General features: G+C 39.0%; 1 protein-coding gene across 1 annotated transcript; it reads left to right on the top strand.

The window, feature by feature from the left end:
• The first annotated feature begins 10,301 nt into the window (after positions 1-10,301).
• Positions 10,302-16,328, top strand: LOC104113604 (protein FATTY ACID EXPORT 1, chloroplastic-like). The gene is made up of 6 exons (XM_009623818.4): positions 10,302-10,749; positions 12,263-12,500; positions 14,035-14,202; positions 15,669-15,715; positions 15,808-15,848; positions 15,946-16,328. Exons 1-6 carry the CDS (start codon positions 10,645-10,647, stop codon positions 16,037-16,039), a joined length of 693 nt encoding a protein of 230 aa, XP_009622113.1. The 5' UTR covers positions 10,302-10,644; the 3' UTR covers positions 16,040-16,328.
• The last annotated feature ends 2,331 nt before the right edge of the window (positions 16,329-18,659 follow it).

Here is an 18,659-nt window from a genome sequence, read left to right as displayed (position 1 = left end):
GCGAACTCAGGATAACCAGAAGGAACCTTGTCCTTCAATGACGAGGACACAGAAGGGATCATGCAACCCCATAACGATGCACTGGTAATATATGTACTCATGAATAAGACTCAAGTTAAACGTGTGTTAATTGATCCATGTAACTCGGCCAACATCATTCGGTCGAGGGTCGTAGAACAACTCGGCCTACAGGACCAAGTTGTGCCCGTGACCCTAGTGCTAAACAGATTCAACATGGCATGTGATACTACTTAGGGCGCGATAACCTTGCTAGTAAACGTGGCCGGAACCTCCCAAGAGACGAAATTCCATGTGATCGAGGGCGACATGAGGTATAACGCCCTGTTTGGGAGATCATGGATCCACAACATGAGAGCAGTGCCCTCCACCCTTCACCAGGTTCTAAAATTCCTAACACCAGAGGGAATCTAAATAGTTTACGGGGAGCAACCCACCGCAAAGGAAATGTTTGCCGTTAACGAAGTGATTCCGATATCGACACTCTCATCGACGAAGGGGTAAAATTCAAAGGGAAAACATGAGGCCAAATAGCAATCACAGACGTCAGCCTCGACCAAACTAGAGAAGCAGGGGACTGACAAAGATGATAATTATGGAGTCCCTCGATCCTTCATAATCCCCGATGACTCTGACGCCACCAAATCAATAGTCGAGGAGCTGGAGTAAATCATACTAATCGAACATCTACCCGAACGAAAGGTATACCTGGGCACGGGGTTAAATCCCGAGCTCAGGAAAAAGCTTATTCAATTTATTATAACTAACATGGATTGTTTCGCTTGGTCCCATCTCGACATTATAAGGATCACATTGGAAATCACCACCCATAAACTAAGCTTGGACTCGAAGTTCCATCCGGTGAAGCAAAAAAGAAGACCCCAGTCCGAGATCAAGCACACATTCATCAAAAATGAGGTAACCAAGTTTCTTAAAATAGGGTCCATCCGGGAAGTAAAATACCCCGAATGGTTATCAAACATAGTGGTAGTTCCTAAAATAGGAAACAAACTTAGAACATGTGTAGATTACAAAGATCTAAATAAAGCATTCCCCAAGGATTCTTTTCATTTGCCTAATATCGATCGCATGATCGATGCCACGGCCGGCCACGAGATCCTCAGTTTTCTCGATGCCTATTCTGGGTACAACCAAATACAAATAAACCCGGATGATGAGGATAATACCTCGTTCATAACTAAATATGGGACTTACTGCTATAACGTAATGCTATTTGGATTAAAAAATACCGGTGCCACGTACCAATGCCTAGTAAACCGGATGTTCGAAGAACAAATAGGGAAATCTATGGAAGTTTACATTGATGATATGTTAGTTACGTCCCTGCGAGCAGAGGACCATTTGCAGCATTTGTAGGAGACCTTCAGTATCTTGAGGTCGTGTCAGGCAAATTTCTTCAGTATCTTGAGGTCGTGTCAGGCAAATTTCTCGGATTCATGGTATCCAATTGAGGAATTAATATCAACCCCGATAAGATTAAATCTATCAAGGACATCACGGTAGTAGACAACGTAAAGGCCGTGCAGAGGTTAACCGGGCGCATAGCCTCCCTGGGGCGATTCATCTCGAGATCCTACGATAAGAGTCATCGATTTTTCTCGTTGCTGAAGAAGAAAAATAACTTCACGTGGACCCCGAAATGCCAGTAGGCCTTGGAAGAGCTTAAAAGTTACCTATTGAGCCCGCCGCTACTTCATACACCGAGGGCAAACGAACATCTATACTTATATTTGGCAGTATCAGAGATAGAGGTAAGTGGAGTCCTAGTCTGGAAAGAACAAGGTACGCAATTTCCAGTTTATTACGTTAGTCGGATCTTAGGTGAGGCCGAAACTAGGTATCCCTACCTAGAATAGTTGGCGCTCGCTTTGATAAGCGCCTCTAGGAAACTAAAACCGTACTTCCAATATCACCACGTATGTGTTGTAACAACTTATCCACTTCGAAATATTATTCATAAACCGAAGCTTTCGGGGCGGTTGGCCAAATAGGCCGTAGAAGTCAACGGATATGATATTGAATATCGACCCCGAACATCCATTAAATCTCAAATTTTGGCAGACTTTGTGGCTGACTTCACGCCTACCCTAGTACCTGAGGTTGGAAGAGAGTTGTTAGTAAACTCGGGTACGTCCTCAAGAATCTGGACCCTCTTTATGGACGGTGCTTCGAACGCAAAAGGGCCCTGATTCGGCATCGTACTAAAACCACCCACAGACAACGTGGTTAGACAATCTATTAGAACTATGAAATTAACTAACAACGAGGCCGAATATGAGGCCATGATTGCAGGTCTCGAACTAGCCAAAGGCTTGGGAGCGGAGGTGATCGGAGCCAAATGCGACTCCCTCCGCGTGGTGAATCAGGTTAATGGAACCTTCGAAGTTAGGGAAGAACGATTGCAAAGGTACTTAGATAAGTTACAAGTAATTTTTCACCGATTTAAGGAGTGGACTTTGCAACATGTGCCTCGAGATCAGAATAGTGAGGTCGATGCCCTCGCAAACTTAGGGTCATCGATCGAGGACAGCGAGCTCAATTCGGGGGCCGTCGTGCAACTCATGAAATCAGTAGTCGAAGAAGGCCACGCCGAGATAAACTTCACAAACTTGACCTGAGATTGGAGAAATAAATATATAGAGTATTTGAAAACCGGAAAGCTTCCCTCAAATTCAAAAGAATCGAGGGCCCTGCACATGAAGGCAACACGATTCACCTTGTCCGAAGACGGAACCTTATTCATAAGAATGTTTGATGGTCCACTAGCAATATGTCTGGGACCGTGAGACACCGAGTATATTCTGAGGGAAGTTCACGAGGGCACTTGTGAAAATCACTCAGGTGCCGAATCATTGGTTCAAAAGGAAATCAGAGTCAGCTATTATTGGATTGACATGGAAAAAGATGCGATAGCGTTTGTTTGAAAATATGATAAATGCAAAAGGCATGCACCAATGATTCACCAACCCAAGGAACTGCTCCATTCGGTCTTGTCATCATGGCCGTTCATGAAATGGGGAATGGACATCGTTGGCCCTCTTCCATGGGCACAAGGTAAAGCTCAATTTATTTTATTTACGACTGACTATGTTTCTAAGTGGGTTGAAGCACAGGCCTTCGAGAAAATTAGGGAGAAGAAAGTCATCGACTTCATTTGGGATCACATCATATGTCGATGCGGGATGTCATCCGAAATTATGTGTGATAACAGGAAACAGTTCATCGGCAACAAAGTGACCAAATTTCTCAAAGATCATAAGATCAAAAGAATCCTATCAACTCCTTATCCTCCTAGCGGGAACGGACAAGATGAATCAAGCAACAAAACCATCATCCTAAATCTTAAGAAGAAGCTAACTGACGCCAAAGGAAAGTGGAAGGAAATTCTGCCCGAAGTTTTTTGGGCATACCGCACAACCTCGAAGTTCAGTACCGGGGCTAGCACATTCTCATTAGTTTATGGCGTCGAAGCCCTAATACTGGTCGAAGTGGGAGAGCCGAGTATCTAGTTCCGATATGCAACAAAGGAATCAAATAACAAGGCTATGAATACGAGCCTAGAACTATTGGATGAAAGGCGTGAAGCTCCCTCGTCCGATTGGCCGCCCAAAAGCAACGGATCGAGAGATACTATAATCTAAGAGCCAATCTTCGATATTTTAACATTGGGGACTTAGTGCTAAGGAAAGTCACCCTTAATACCCGAAATCCTAATGAAGGGAAATTGAGTCCGAATTGGGAAGGACCGTACCGAATTTGCGGGGTTTCCAGAAAAGGGTCCTACAAGCTCTGAATGATGAATGGAGAACAACTACCGAGCAATTGGAACATATCTCACCTAAAACGGTACTACTGCCAAGGTACACCCCTTTCCATTTCCTTTTTAACACTTGCAGGTGGTCGACAAGAAATGACGATGGATTTTTTCGGCGAACGACATAAAGTCTTTGGGTCTGAAAATACGTATTGCACTCGTTTTCCCTTGGACCGGTTTTGTCCCAAATGGGTTTTTTCGGCGAGGTTTTTAACGAGGCAACAATGAATCATGCTAACTTAGAATCAAGCTTGATTACGAATCGGCACCGATGATTAATTCAACAATATCCGAGGTTCCTTTGCAATCAACCTCGAATACTGAAGGGGCTACCCTCGGATATGCGTTATTTTCGAATATCAACTCTAGCGAGGAAGCTACTTCATAAAGGGAGGGTCTAGATAGATAGGATTTATTGTAAGGGTCAAACGGTCAAAACAAACCGTGCCCACGTAGATTGCTCGAGCCCTGTCATAAACATTTACGCATGTATGACTATTTTGATCGAGAATAAAGAGAAGTACTTTCCTTGCAAACATCTTGTGTTTTAATTTTTTGTTTTTTCTCTTTACATCTCTTAAAAAGCTTCGTACTTCCGAAAATAATGAGCCCAAGGGCAATACTTAACCGGAATACGAACGATCGCTCCCTCACTCGGGGACTGGCGTCCGACTCAAACAGCCCTAAGTCATCGGGCCTCGGGGGTAAAATACCTAATAGGAAACTACCCAATTTCTTAAGGTCACGGCCACCCCACTCGGGGACTATTATCTCGGGCAAGCCCGGATAAATGAGAAAACAAGTCCAATATGCAGCTCCCGAACTAAAAGGCTACGACCAATTTAACACGGCTCGGAGACGTCCAAAATTAGTAACAAAAATAAGCCTTCGAAAAAGAAAAAAATCTCTCACAACCGGTTCTAAAATCTACCATAGGCAAAGTCTCAATATTAAGATGTTTTCAAGGAAAATTTTTGGTAACATCGAACCCCAATAACGCCTTAACCCAGAAAGGGAGTAAAGGCAAGGTTTGTTCGAACCCTCGAACACAACCTTATTATTTCATGTTAAGGAATTTCAACCTTTGTGAATACAAATAATAAAGTAAAGGCAAAATATGAGAGCTGAAAGGGAAAGAAAAGCCTTATATTTATATACAATAGTTTTTTACAAAGGCAAAATCGACCTAATGCAAAAGTTGCGACAGCCAAAAATGACCTCAGAAAAAATGCAAAAGAAAAATAAAAAATATAAAGTCCTAAGTGGATTGGTATTCATCGGAGGTTGCATCTCCATCCTCAGGATCTTCTCCGTAAAGCTCTCGGAGTCGTCCTCAGGGAAGGCCAGCCTCCGGGCCCTAGTTTCCTCTGCTTTGACATTTTCGATTTCGGCCATAATATCGAATCCCTGGGCATGAACTCCCTCGAGGGCTTCCCTTCGAGCTTGCCATTTTGCATGATCTACCATGCTCTTGGCCCTGGACTGGATGGCCTCGACGTCGACCTTAAACTGGGCCATTTTAGTATCAGCTTTGGTGTTAGCCAAGGCCACCTCAGATCTGGCCACTTCGAGCTCGCTTGCCTTATTAGAAATGTCCAAATCCAACTGAGACTAAAGCTCCTTGATCTTCTTGACCTGCACCGAGGCCTTCTCTTTTACATCTTGGAGTTGGGTCTCGCCGACTCCAATTGTGCTTAGACGGTTTCCTTTTTTGAGCCTAGGATGTCCATGTTCTTTTTGAATTCTTCTACCTCGGCCTATATCACATCTACCTGTGTCTGGAGCTGTCCGATTTGTTCGAGCCTTTGTCGGACCTGCAGGATCAAATCGTTAGTCATTATCTCCAATTCGTCTTCACTCTCATGAAGCACTCGAAATACCTGCTCGGCCATCTTGGCATGCTCATCCCGAGCCGTTACTAAATCGGCCTGAAGCTTCTTATTGAGAAGATTGTAGGTGTCATTTTTCTCAGAGAGGTCCCGAACCTCAGCCTTGTGCTCCTCCCGGATTCGGAATAAAGCCTCGTGATGCAACACCGAAGCCTACAAGCAAGGAAGAAGATGTTAGAATTATCTACAACTCCAAGTTTAAAAGAAATAATGGAGAGACCCTCGAAGTTACCCGATTCAGAGCATATCGGAACTGGATACTCCCCCATTCAGAGCACATTTTATATACAATAGTTTTTTACCCGATCTCTCTCTCGACCATCTCAGCTTGGGACGGAGTGGCCTCAACTCTTTCTGGTTCAGGAACTTCGACCAGAGCTCCCTCATCAACCTCCGCCGGTTCGGAGGACTTATACATCAAAGCACCGCCCCGCACACGAGCCACTAGTTTGGAATTATCTTCCTCTTCTTTTCCTTCGGACTCATCCCTTAATCGACGAATTAAGTCCGAAGGCATAGCACTAGTGTCCCCCATTGGCTTGCGAGACTTCCTCGCCGGTCTTTTCATTTCGGAACCCGGGGAATTCGGAGCCCTTTTTCTCTTTTTCTCCTCGGCCTGCTTCGGAGCAGATGGTCGGGGAAAGACTTCTTTGTCACCAGATGGGGGCCTCATTGCAATATCCTTCCCGAGACCTACAAAGGAAAAAAATAAGAGTAAGTTTGAGAAGAAACCCAAACGATAATCGTTCTAAGAGAGAAACTTACCATGGTTGCGGGCCTCCCATCGACCCTTCGACAACTCCATCCAAGCATGCTCGGAGTAGGGTCTCTGTGACACCAGGCCCTCGACCCATTGCTTGAGTTCGAGAATTAGGTACGGTATCTGGGCCACAACTGAAACACCAAAAACATAGATAAGGAAAGAAGATAAAAAGTAAAACAACAAAATTGAACATTCAAGGCGAAATACTACTCATGATTCATGTTCTATTTATCCGAAAACGGCATGTCTTCAGTAGGGATCAGGTCCGAAGTCCTTATTCGGACAAATCAGCCCATCCAACCTCGGTCACGAGCCTCATCTATGCTCGAGAACGGGGCTTTGTTGGCTCGGTGAGCAAGCTTGATCAACCCTCCTCGATAGAGTTGGGGACTGTAAAGGCGCATAAGGTAATCGAGGGTGAAAAGACACCCCTCGATTTTTCTTGTGAAGAATCGAAGGAGAATCACTATTCTCCAAAAGGAATGATAGAGGGTCACGTCGTATATCTTACAGAAGGCGACGATGACAGGGTCTAAGGGACACAACGTGAAGGGATAAGTGTAAACACTTAGGAACCCCTCCATGTGGGTAATAATCGATTCCTCAGGCGATGGGACTACTACATGCTCTTTGTCCAGTTGCATTCCTCTTTAACTTTGCCGAGGATGCCTTAAGTGATTGTGCATATGTACCTCGAGACCGGCTCACACCGGCCCAGTACCGAGGAGGCCTTTTCGACCTTAAAGTCAATGATAGTTGGTCACCCTACCGGAACGAATTCCTCAGGGTAGGGCTCCGCCGCAGCCTCACCACCGGCGGATCGTGATGAAGAAGCGGCCTCCTTTTGCGGCACGGTTTTGAAAGTTTTTGCCATTGATGAATAAGAGAAAAGAGAATTGGGATGATATGCAGTTTGATTAGAGTTCTAGAAATTTGGGTGTGAAAATTGTAAAGCAAATGGATTTTTTGAAAAAAAAGCAAGAGTAGAAAGAGCTTTGAGTGTAAAGATTTGAATGAGAAAAAGCTAGGGTTCTTAAAGGGTTGCTGGTGACGGTTCAGAACCGATAATGGCCGACTAGCGACTGACAGACATTTAATGCCTTGGTAATTGGACCGACGGGACGTTTCGTCGCATACGTCATAGTCGGACTCGTCGCTCACGTCATTACCCATTGAGTCGGAGTTCAAAAATTCATATCGTTTCTCGTCACCTTCTTTACGAGAAACGAGGGGATTATCTGTATGCGGTCAAAATCGAGCTTGCCCTTCGAATGACTAATAGAGACTGGAGTATAATAGGCCAAGGTTCGAACTCGTGTAATATCGAACCATGATATGAGCTTTGAGTGTCGAGCTCGTGGTCTATAGACCGATTGAGATCGAGATCATCCAAGATCGAGACCGAGCAAGATAGAGATCGAGCGAGACCGAGGGAATCTTATCGATCCAAAAAACAGAAAGCCGGAATATGCGCAATTGGGCGATAATCACGGCGGAAATCCCGGCGCATATCAACAAGAGGCCAATTCTTTAGCCTATAATTAGATTCCTTACTGTATTTAGAATTATATTAAGAGTAAGACTCCCATACTATATAAAGGGGGTCTGATCATTTGTAGAGGCATCAATTTTTATGCAATACAAAGCAATATACTGCCTTTCTTCTGGTTTTCAATATCTGGTTACTTTGTTCTTGTATCAGTTTATTCTCCACTTGGTTTGAGGGTGATCAAACTTGAGGGCCAAGGCTAATTGATTCATTTGGTTTGTATTTATTTCTTTTACAGTTAATTTCAATATTAATATATATATTTTCCCAATTTGTGCCAAGTTATATCACGTATCCTTAAAGCCGCGTATAAATTCAATTGTTATCCGTTTTTCGGGTAAACATGTATAAAGAGGATGATTGAAACAGTTATTCCACTTTTCAATTATCTATGTCTCCAAAGGTTGTGAATGTTTCTTCCTTTGTGGGAAGACTAAAGGTGTTAAATTCGCAACTACTCTTCTTCTGGAAATGGAAGTTCTAATTTACTGAAGTATTATTTTGTTTAGCCCCTGTTTTATGCTTTCAGGATTTTTTTGCGACATGACTAATTAGCTGCATTTTTCAGAGAATAATGCAATTCAATTCTAGTGAGTTTTAGGGTTATTCAAATTTCTTTTATAATGTTAGGCTTGTACATGCTTCACCTCGTGCAAATAATAAATTCTGAAGTAAAAGTATAATATTTGCTTAGGTTGTATATAAATGTAATAAACTATACAAGATATTGGACTATAGGAAGCCTTCTTTTACAACAAACAAAAGGAAAACCAGTAATGTCGTATTATGTTAATTTAAAAAGGTGAGTTCGTTTATGTTTTATATTTTAACGTGCTAATACATGAGCGCTCTTTGTTGGTTTTTAAGGTGAGATGTTGAAGTTTCTATATTTATGATTATGTTTTATAGTATTTTAGCCAGTTAATACATGAGAAGACATTAAATTCCTCTTCTGATGAGAAAATTTTGTGCTTTGTGACTCGATAAGTATTGTTTTTGCTCAAGGGTAGAGAATTGTTGTATTAATTTTTGCGCCTTTACTGAGTTACATGAAGGAAACTTCATTCAACGTGCAGTTGTATTAAAGATCAAGTTTATGTAAAACCTCTTTTCTAAGTTCCAGTCATTGCATTTATCTTTATTATTTGTTACATTTAAGGTATTTTCCAGACTAAAATTTATGTCAAGGAGTCGATATTGAAAGGCATGTGAATCGATAGAGAAAGAATTCATCATACAGAGTTTGGAGTTTTGTGAACTACATCGTGATATTTGACAATTTTCATAATGATATTCTTAGAATCGCAATTGAAGAGTATACAACTATATGCCATTGTCATCCTTTTTTTTTTTTTTTTTTTTTATGTTTGTGAGAATTGTGTTCAATTTAATTTATTTTTTTAATTATTATTTGAAAAATTCAAGCATGCACTGCTTCCTCATCTTTGGTATTATAATAATCTAGAGCTATTTTTTGAGTACACTATTTCAGTATTTTTCCCCTTATGTTTGAATTTCTCTTCAACGTGTGAAATAGGAGGATCAACCTCTCATTCTTGCTACTTATCCCATTCAGAAGTAAGGAAGATACTAGTGGAATTCAAGGCAACAACTCAAAACAAATTAAACAGATTTATTTGCAATTACTTCCTGATTATCCGAAGGTTAATTGGAGATGCCTAATATTTCAAAATATTGTTAGACCTAAAGTCATTTTCATAATGTGTTTACAATATCTTAGGAAGATTGTTGACTATTGATAGGCTTTAGAAATGAGGTCTTAATGTGAATCCTACTTGTGAAATCAAAAAATATCTTTTTGGGGAATGTACATTTGTTAAGGACTCGTGGGTCAGACTACTGTATTGGTTGTAGATACAACCGGTTGTTACTCTTACATGGAACCAATACTTTTACCGGGTCATACAACATGTTAAGGGGAAAGACAAATATAGCAAGACTAATCAAATTAGAGTGTGTATATGCAATTTCAAGGCCGTGGGGATCTGAAATGACTACTGCAAAAGCTTTATTTCTAATTTGTTTAGCTCTTTTTTTGTTCTAAGTTTTAATTCAGGAGCTTCGATAACAGATTTTGTATAAGTAATTTAGCAGTTCGTGACTAATTGCTTTGAGGATTATTTAAATAAGTGGTGATTAATTAAATTTTATTTGGTTTTTTTTTTTATACTTGAAAATTTTATGTCTGAGTAAATTTATAAATACTATCTCGCAAGTAATTGATATGTTTTAATATAAATGGAATGCTAGTATCTTTTTCCCTACTCTTATTTCTTAACCCGGATTTACTGATCAAATTTAATTAAAGACAAACAGATCTGAACAGATCTGAAGAATGGAAACTGTTTGATTTGATTTTTCACACTTTTCCACATTATAGTTTTTTCATTATTAGAATCTACTGGTTCGTAGTCAAAAACAGAAGCTGAAGCCCTCAGTCAAATCAAAGTTGTTAATTGTTGGCACCTAACATCTTTGACCTTTCCCAAACTCAATACACTGTTTTGTTTATTGTGTAAACTGAGCAGCTGGAACCAAATCAAGAATCAACATCCAAAAATAAGCAGTCATGTCTTTAGCAATCTCTCAGCTCTCTTGCTTCTCTTCAATTAATCGCAGATTAGTACAGTTTCACAGTCGACCACTGCACCCATGTTCTCCTCTTCCTCTAAAGGTACAATCTTTTTACTTTTTTGCCCTCAAGAAATGATTTTTATGAATACCCAGAATTTTATTTATCCATTATCATTGCCAAGACATGTTTTTCCCCATAATTTCCTTTGGGTTATTGCGAAAATAGTGTTTTTTGTTTAATGTTGCTTTAGTTACTGTCTGGAGAGGCCTGCATCCACAGCCTTCAACTGGAAGTATATGTAGAGTTGAAATTTCCTTAAAGTATATATTTATGTTAAGTTAGCACACATTATATCAAAGAGCATGATGGTACTCCGTAGTTTAAGATCTTGAATTTGCCTTTGACTTTATGGGAGCTATACAACAACAACATACACAGTAAAATCCTATAAGTGAGGTCTGGGGAGATAGTGTATATCCAGACCTTACTCCTACCTCTGTTTCCAATAGACCGTCAGCTCCAGGAAAGCATAATCCCAGCAGTCATGAAAAACAAATACGGTAGTGGAGAAGAAGCCATGGAAAATGAACCGGTAACAAAAGCAAGAAAAATAAGATAACCGAAGCAAAAAAATAACAGGTAGCAATAGGGCCTTTGACATTATGGGAGCTAATGCTGGGAAAAGAAAAGAATTTTTAGATACTTTATGTGGCTCTGTTTATTGAGTGCTCATGTAGTTTTTTGCTCAACTAACGACTCCATTGATATATGTTGTAAGCTTTCTTATGGTCTAATATGTGATCATTTAGAGCTTCTTCATCCTTTTTTTTTTTATTTTTTTTTAATTTTTTTTTATGTCGATAGGATTGCACCTCAAGTGACTATCTTGGTCAGTAGTGTCTCTTGATATAACTTATAGGGCATATTCAGAAATCATATGTTTGGACAATAATAATTGGGCCCGAATGAAGTGGAATGGTCATAGAGTATTAGTATAGCCAGCCCAAACTAGTTTGTGATTGAGCACGGTTGATTGAATGATTGGTATGGTTTGACCGAATAAAATTACTTACTTTTAATGTGATTATATTCATTAGACCAATGATTGACGCATACTTTGCCCTTTCTGAATATGATTTTGCTCATAAAACAGATGAAAGATGGAACCTTGAAACTATTTCTAATTTTATCTTTATAAGAAAAAACAAGCATATAACATCTATTCTAAGTCCAAAATGGACTTCTGGGAGCTGAGATTTTCAAATTTGCCAAGTGAATCCTCAGATTTTCTGTGATGCTTTCTTATACTCGATTGTTATATTATTATTCTGATTTCAGTAGCTACACTTTCTCTAAGTTGTTATTTTACCTTCATTCTCGCTCTTTTTCTTCCCATGTTTCCTTGAAGCGAAATCATAGTTGAGAATTTTGCTGATAGTAGGGATTTGACTTCAATAATAACTGTTCTTTTTCTTTTTGAATTCTGATATATAGATCCTCTAGTTTGACTTTTTAGTATGATGGCTGACATTTCGGTCTGTAGAGTGAGTAACTCTCTGTGTCGAATCTGTATTCCTTCACTTAGACAAACTTCTCGTATCATGGATTTCAGGTAATTGCTATGAATAACGATGGACATGGCACAGACGGATCCAGTGTAGAGAGCAGGAATACTTTAAGTTATGCAACAGATTCATCAAAATCACTTAATGGAACTTCATCAAACTCATATTCTGCACCAGAAGAATATGTTACTAGGAAAGAAATGAATGAGCCAGTGCAAGAAAACTCCAGCAGCCAGCCAAAAAAGGCAGCAAAAATTCATGATTTTTGTTTAGGAATTCCTTTCGGTGAGTATCAAGTTATCAACTCATACTCTGAGGAGGCTGAGTAACATATAATACTTCTTTATTTAAGGCCTTCCATTTTCCATTCTTTTCTTCATGATGCTTATAGTGGTACAAACAAGGGGATTTTTTTTCTCTTTGTTACATCATCCACCAATCTTAATAAGTTGATCCCTTGTTCACTGGAGAATTCAGCCAGTTTAGAGGCCTTAAAAGTTCTTTAAAAATTTGGCAATCACATGTCAGTTGCTTTTGTTCTTTTCTTTTCTTACTTCCCCCTTAATCTCGCTGGTTACTGGATGAGTAGAAGAAGGTGGCACAATATGTTCCCCTCCATTCTTAAAATGAAAGCTAGTGCATTTCCTTTTAGTTCAAAATCTGTTCGAGTCAAGAATGCCACTTATGACATTTCACAATGAGCGATGACTCAATCATTGGTCCTTTTCTTAAATCCAAGAGTCAGTTGAAAGTAAACGTATCAAGATTGATTTACAATAAATAAATAGTATAACTCTTGTCGACTATAGACTAGGATCAATAGTTGTCACATAGAGTTCGTTTCTTTATTGGAAATTTAGGCCTGCTCATTCACTTCTTATCTGCCAATTCTGTTATGACTTATGAGCATCAGAATATACGTTTACCATTTCTGTTAACTTGCAAAACCCCAACATTATGAGGAACTAACCATGCTTCGTGGAATCTCTTGCGTGTCATCAGATCCAGAAGTTTGCCTCATTATTTAGCCCCGGACCCCGAGTCCATAAATTTTGTGCTGTTGAATATTCCTTCCATTTCTTCTAATAACAGTGCCATATTTGAGACGGAAGGAGGAATATTTTACTGAACTGAGTATCTGTAAGAGCGTTTGTTATGTAAGACAAACGTTATGCATCTTCCCAATTTACTCATTATTTCACGCTCTTGTGAGAAGAAAAGCTTCACTGTACAGTCGCAAGGACTTCAGAGAAAACTGTCACTGCATTCATTTTGGTGGTTGTCCAATTTCTGACTTGTTTTTGTTAGTGCTGTGCATAACTAGACCAACACCAGGTTGGGAGGGAAAATCCTGAAAATCACAACCCACAAAATCACATTTACTACCGGAAATCTCTTGCACTATTCATCTTCCAGCCAAGTTCATGGACATGTACCTCACACGTGAGGTGGGTGGGTGGCACTTCTCTGGATACACCCATGTTACGTAAATGTATGATAAACTTGGTACATATGATTTGTATGCATTACCTTGGGCGTGTGTTCTATAGGCACATCTACAGATAAGTGTGTCGGTGCTCTATTGTACTGTCACTAGACTACATTAAACTACTGTATTGTACATAGTGTCTATAAAAGCACTAGGCACAAGACACATTGTTTTGGCATTTTTGCAATCTCCTCTGTTATTTCTCAGAGAAATCATTCAAGCCAAATATCCTCCGGATCTAGCTTAATCTTTTTCATTACAGTAATAAAGGTGTTTTAATCTCTTGCACTACTCAATTGATTGTCAACAACTTATTGATTCTCATCACAGGCGGTCTTGTTTTCACTGGGGGACTTATTGGTTTTATTTTCTCAAGAAATCCTGCCACATTAAGCAGTGGTGTTCTTTTTGGAGGCGCATTATTGGCCCTCAGCACTATTAGCATGAAGGTCTGGAGACAAGGGAAAACTAGCTTTCCATTTATACTGGGTCAAGCAGGTACTTTTGCCGATTTCTTGCCAGTTAATTGCTTATTGTTTTTCTACCTCATATCTTTATGGCTGTTGGACGGTCTTCACTTTGTTATTGGTGATGAGCAGGGAATGGTTTCCTTGAGTGTGATCTCTTTTGCATGTGATGATACAATAACTAAGGCATTATCATTGAGTTCAGTTTCCAAGGCTAAGTTGTATTTACAGCTCAGTTTGAAATCCGAATGTTTAACAAGTTCCAACCTCAACTGCCTCCTGATATAAGTAGACTGTGGTCCATAAGGACATTTTTCATGTTAAAATGAAAAGGGAAGAGAGGAAAAGAAGGAAAGTACGTTCCCCAAACAATCCAAAGAGCGGGGGTGAGAGGGATTGGAGAGAGGGCTAGAGAGAGAGAGAGAGAGAGAGAGAGAGAGAGAGAGAGAGAGAGAGAGAGAGAGAGAGAAAGAGAAGGAAGATGACACTCAGTGTCTGCCTAAATCTTGATGAAATAGCTTAATACTGAAAAATTATCTGATTATGTGCTACTGTGAACCTTTTAACTTTACGAATGTTAAAATATCCATTTGCATGTTACAACCTGGCTTGACTAAAATGAATAGTTCAATCTTACTCAACTTCGACTGCACATTTTAGTGCCATTCTTCAGTGCTGATGGATTATGGCCTGTTAATGTGGCAATATCTGATTTCCAACATTACGCTTCATTATTTTTTAATTGTAAAGCTTCTGGCTTTTTACGACGTCAGAAATACCTAGTCACTATATCACCTGAACACAAATTCTCAATAGCCAATAGTTATTGCTGTGTGATCAGTGTTGTACTGGTATAGTCAGGATTGTGGTAGTGTATGATATTTGCCGACTCAGGGGAAAGGACAATGCTGTGCCTTTGAATTATTATTGGTCGTGGATTTCCATGTTGGTGTGACCAATTTTGAGGTGGTTGCTGTTGACATCAATACATCCAGCCTAGGATAACATTTTCAATATCTACTTCTATTGTGGAATCACAAGCAAAGCTAATTTTCTAACTTTATTAAGCACGCCGTTTCTCATATTTTATGAAGGGCTCAATATAACACATTAATTCAAGGCACTGCATTCAAAGTTCTTGTTATTGCTATATGATTCTTAGTGAGCTACTAATCTTCTCTGTGAGACACCCAAATAACAAGGGCATAATGTGAAATTTCAACCTATATGGCTGCAAGTAAAATATTTCTCCTATGAAAAGTCTAAACTGCATTTATCTGTGATTTGACCTTTCATAGATATGCTGCTACTAATTGAAAAGAAATGTAGGTTTAGATTCACTTTTATGCATCATTTCTTACAATCTTACACATGTTCCAGTTAGAGTTGAAGCTTTTAATGAACTCCCTATTCTCTGGTTCCTTACCTGCTAAACTGAATTGCAGAATGTATGTTCCTTTCACTTATTCTTCATTTTCCCTTTTTGTTGTCCTGCAGTACTTGCTGCGGCCCTTCTGTGCAAAAATATGCAGACCTTCTCACTGGTAGTTCTCTATAATGGCAAAGTCTTCTAATGACTTTATTGCAAGGTTTGCATTGTCTAATAAAAATGGTCTCTTTTTTTTTCCTGGTGCAGACGGGAAAATTGTTCCCTACTGGCCTTTCTGCTGCCATCAGGTACTGCAACGTCTTCTTTTCTTGCTTTACTTCTCCAGTATTCATTATCAGGTGCAACCATGCAATATTATCTTTAATTTATTGCTAAACTTTGCAGTGCTGCGATGTTCTGCTTCTACTCCTATGTGATACTGTCTGGGGGTAATCCACCACCCAAGAAGTTGAAGGCATCTGCTTCAGTGACATCTTAGTAGCGCTAATTCTTAGAAATATATTGAATATTCATAATACATGTTGACGGTTTTACAGTGAGCAAATCCATTAATTTACTCAAGTTACATGTTGGCAAGGAGGGAAATGAGCAAAGTTTTGATGATATTGGTCCTGGAATGTATAATGATTTTGCATAGTGTCATGAGGGTTTGTTCGTTAGCAACTTGCTGGTGGCACATTTACTGTTATGATAGATTGATTAATACAAATTATTATGTATGGATCATTTTAAGTACTTAGCATAGAATACACGATGTCTTTACAATATTTTTCTGTTGTTTCTGTTATATAGTTTGTTGGCCTGGATTTATCTTTGTAAATGTAAAAGTTTCTCTATTTGCAGGTTCATTTTTGAAATGTTTATTTTATCTTTTAGTAGAAGATGAGGAAAATAAATTATCCCTAGAATTGAGAAAGAATGTAGAAAATTAATGCTTCCACAAGTTCAATTCTGCTTTATGTTATAGTTTTCTGATATGCCTCTTATTCCACGGGAAATGATGGACTAGATGATATTCGTAAAAATAGCGCGGGCTAGCAAATTTTCGAACTGATAATTGAAAAATAGTCAGCGTTTGCAAAGTAATTGAAAAATAGTCATTATTTTGTTGAAACACTGAAAGTTACAGCATAATATGCTGGATTATGGAGCTAATGCGTATAAATTTTCAGCATATTATGTTGGAACTCCAGCACACACCAGCACACAGAAAGTTTCAGCATAATGTGATGGATTATGGAGCTCCTACATATAAACTTCCAGCGTATTATGTTGAAACTCCAACACATTATGGAATTCCAGCACATTATGCTAGAATCTCATATGTAAAAAAATTCGAACTCCAACCTATTATGCTGGATTTTTTTCGAATTTTTAAGGGTGTTTTTGTTCAAATTTTATCTTTACATAAAAAAGGGACTAAATTTCGATCACTTTTAAAACTATGTTTACTTTTCAATTGTATGCTGTAATCTTGCTATTTCTGCCTTTCCCCCCCTATATACTACGGAAAAAGCCCACATTTTGTCCCTGGACATTGAGAAATTAGTTATTACCTTCCATTAAAAGTTTGTTTCACAAACGATTTCATCGTTTCCTATATGAACCTTTTTAGCAGAGCACCAGCTGACATATATTTTATCTATGACAACCATTTTAACTTGCCACAAAAGGGAGACACGTGAAAAAAGAAGAAAAGGGAAAATTTCATATTTATCCATGTACTTGGGGTGCAAGTTCATTGGTGCGACTCGGACAGTGGACAAAGACGTGAGACTTGATTCACAAGTCATCCCTAAGAGAGTTTCAAGTATCTTGGTTCTGTTATTCAAGGAAATGTGAAGATCGACGAGGATGTCACACATCGTATTGGGGCGGGATGGATGAAATAGAAGCTCGCTTTCAGTCAATGGCGGAGGTAGAGTGTCGGGACCGGATTCGGCCGAACCCAGTAACTTTGATTCGAATCCTGTGTTTGTCTTACAAAATTTATTGAATATGTATAAATGATTAATTTAGAACCCCGTAACTTTTAAGGATTAGAATCCCGAACTCATAAACTTGAAATCCTGGCTCCGCCTCCGCTTCCGGTGTCTTTGCAAAATTAGTCATTCATGCTTCATTTTAATATTGGTAAGCTGGCAGCGTTTCAACAACAATAAACTTCTCTTACAGGATAATTTGGTATACAACGATTATAATGCTCCACAAGTGTATATAAATATAAAAATCTACTCAAGTTTTCTAAATAGAGTGCTAGATAAAATTGCAGCAAGCCTCATGATTATTGTGTCAAATTTTATTAAAATATCCAGAAACATGAGGTCACGTGATAGTTTTAATTTTAGACACAGTTTAGCAAGGAATTCTAAATATGTTTCAGAGACCCAGCAGAACAAAGTATGAGAAAGGAAAAAGACAACCTTTAAAACAGGCAGCCATTTAAGAGCATCGCGTTCAGCTCCAGCTAATTTGGTCAGAGACGGATTTAGGAATTGAAGTGTATAGGTTCCTACCGCAATTTCAAGTTAATATATCATAATAACCGAACTAAGGAACGAGTATCAATATTCAACGTATATTTACAAAATAACAAATTACTTAAAGATAACATATGAATATAAACATTATCATTACAATTGTACTCGACGATTAGTCATGTTTTGAAAACGATCAATGATCGCATCATTAGGTACACTTTCAAATACTTCATCATATAACAAACTAAACAATCATTCAGAAATTCATCACCAATTCTGCTTCGCAAGTTATTTTTAACGTACTTCATCGAAGAAAAAGCTCTTTCTACCATTGCTGTAGCGACATGCAATATCAAACTTAACTTCACAAGCAAATAAACAAGTCTCCAAGTCATGTGTAAATTTGTTTTAACCAACGTCTCTGGAAGATTACCAAGTCTTTTCAAGTTAGAGAATTCATTGCCCGCCTCTCGCACATAGTCAATAAAGATGTCAAGCTCAAAACCAAGATCCTCGAGCATAGAATCAGTGAACTCATTCGGATAGTGTGTAGCAAGTTTCATAATCCTTGTCTTTATCATAATTTGCAAAAGAATTTTCTGGATTCAAACTAGCCTT

The sequence above is a fragment of the Nicotiana tomentosiformis genome, chromosome 12 (assembly GCF_000390325.3).
Source record: "Nicotiana tomentosiformis chromosome 12, ASM39032v3, whole genome shotgun sequence".
Taxonomy (NCBI): Eukaryota; Viridiplantae; Streptophyta; class Magnoliopsida; order Solanales; family Solanaceae; genus Nicotiana; species Nicotiana tomentosiformis.
This window is presented reverse-complemented; position numbering and strand designations above follow the sequence as displayed.

Coding starts and splice junctions, on each gene's coding strand:
- LOC104113604 (XM_009623818.4), top strand. CDS start 10,645: ATGTCTTTAGCAATCTCTCAGCTCTCTTGCTTCTCTTCAATTAATCGC. Junction 14,203..15,668: donor ATTTATACTGGGTCAAGCAG/GTACTTTTGCCG, acceptor GTTGTCCTGCAG/TACTTGCTGCGGCCCTTCTG. Junction 15,849..15,945: donor GGCCTTTCTGCTGCCATCAG/GTACTGCAACGT, acceptor TAAACTTTGCAG/TGCTGCGATGTTCTGCTTCT.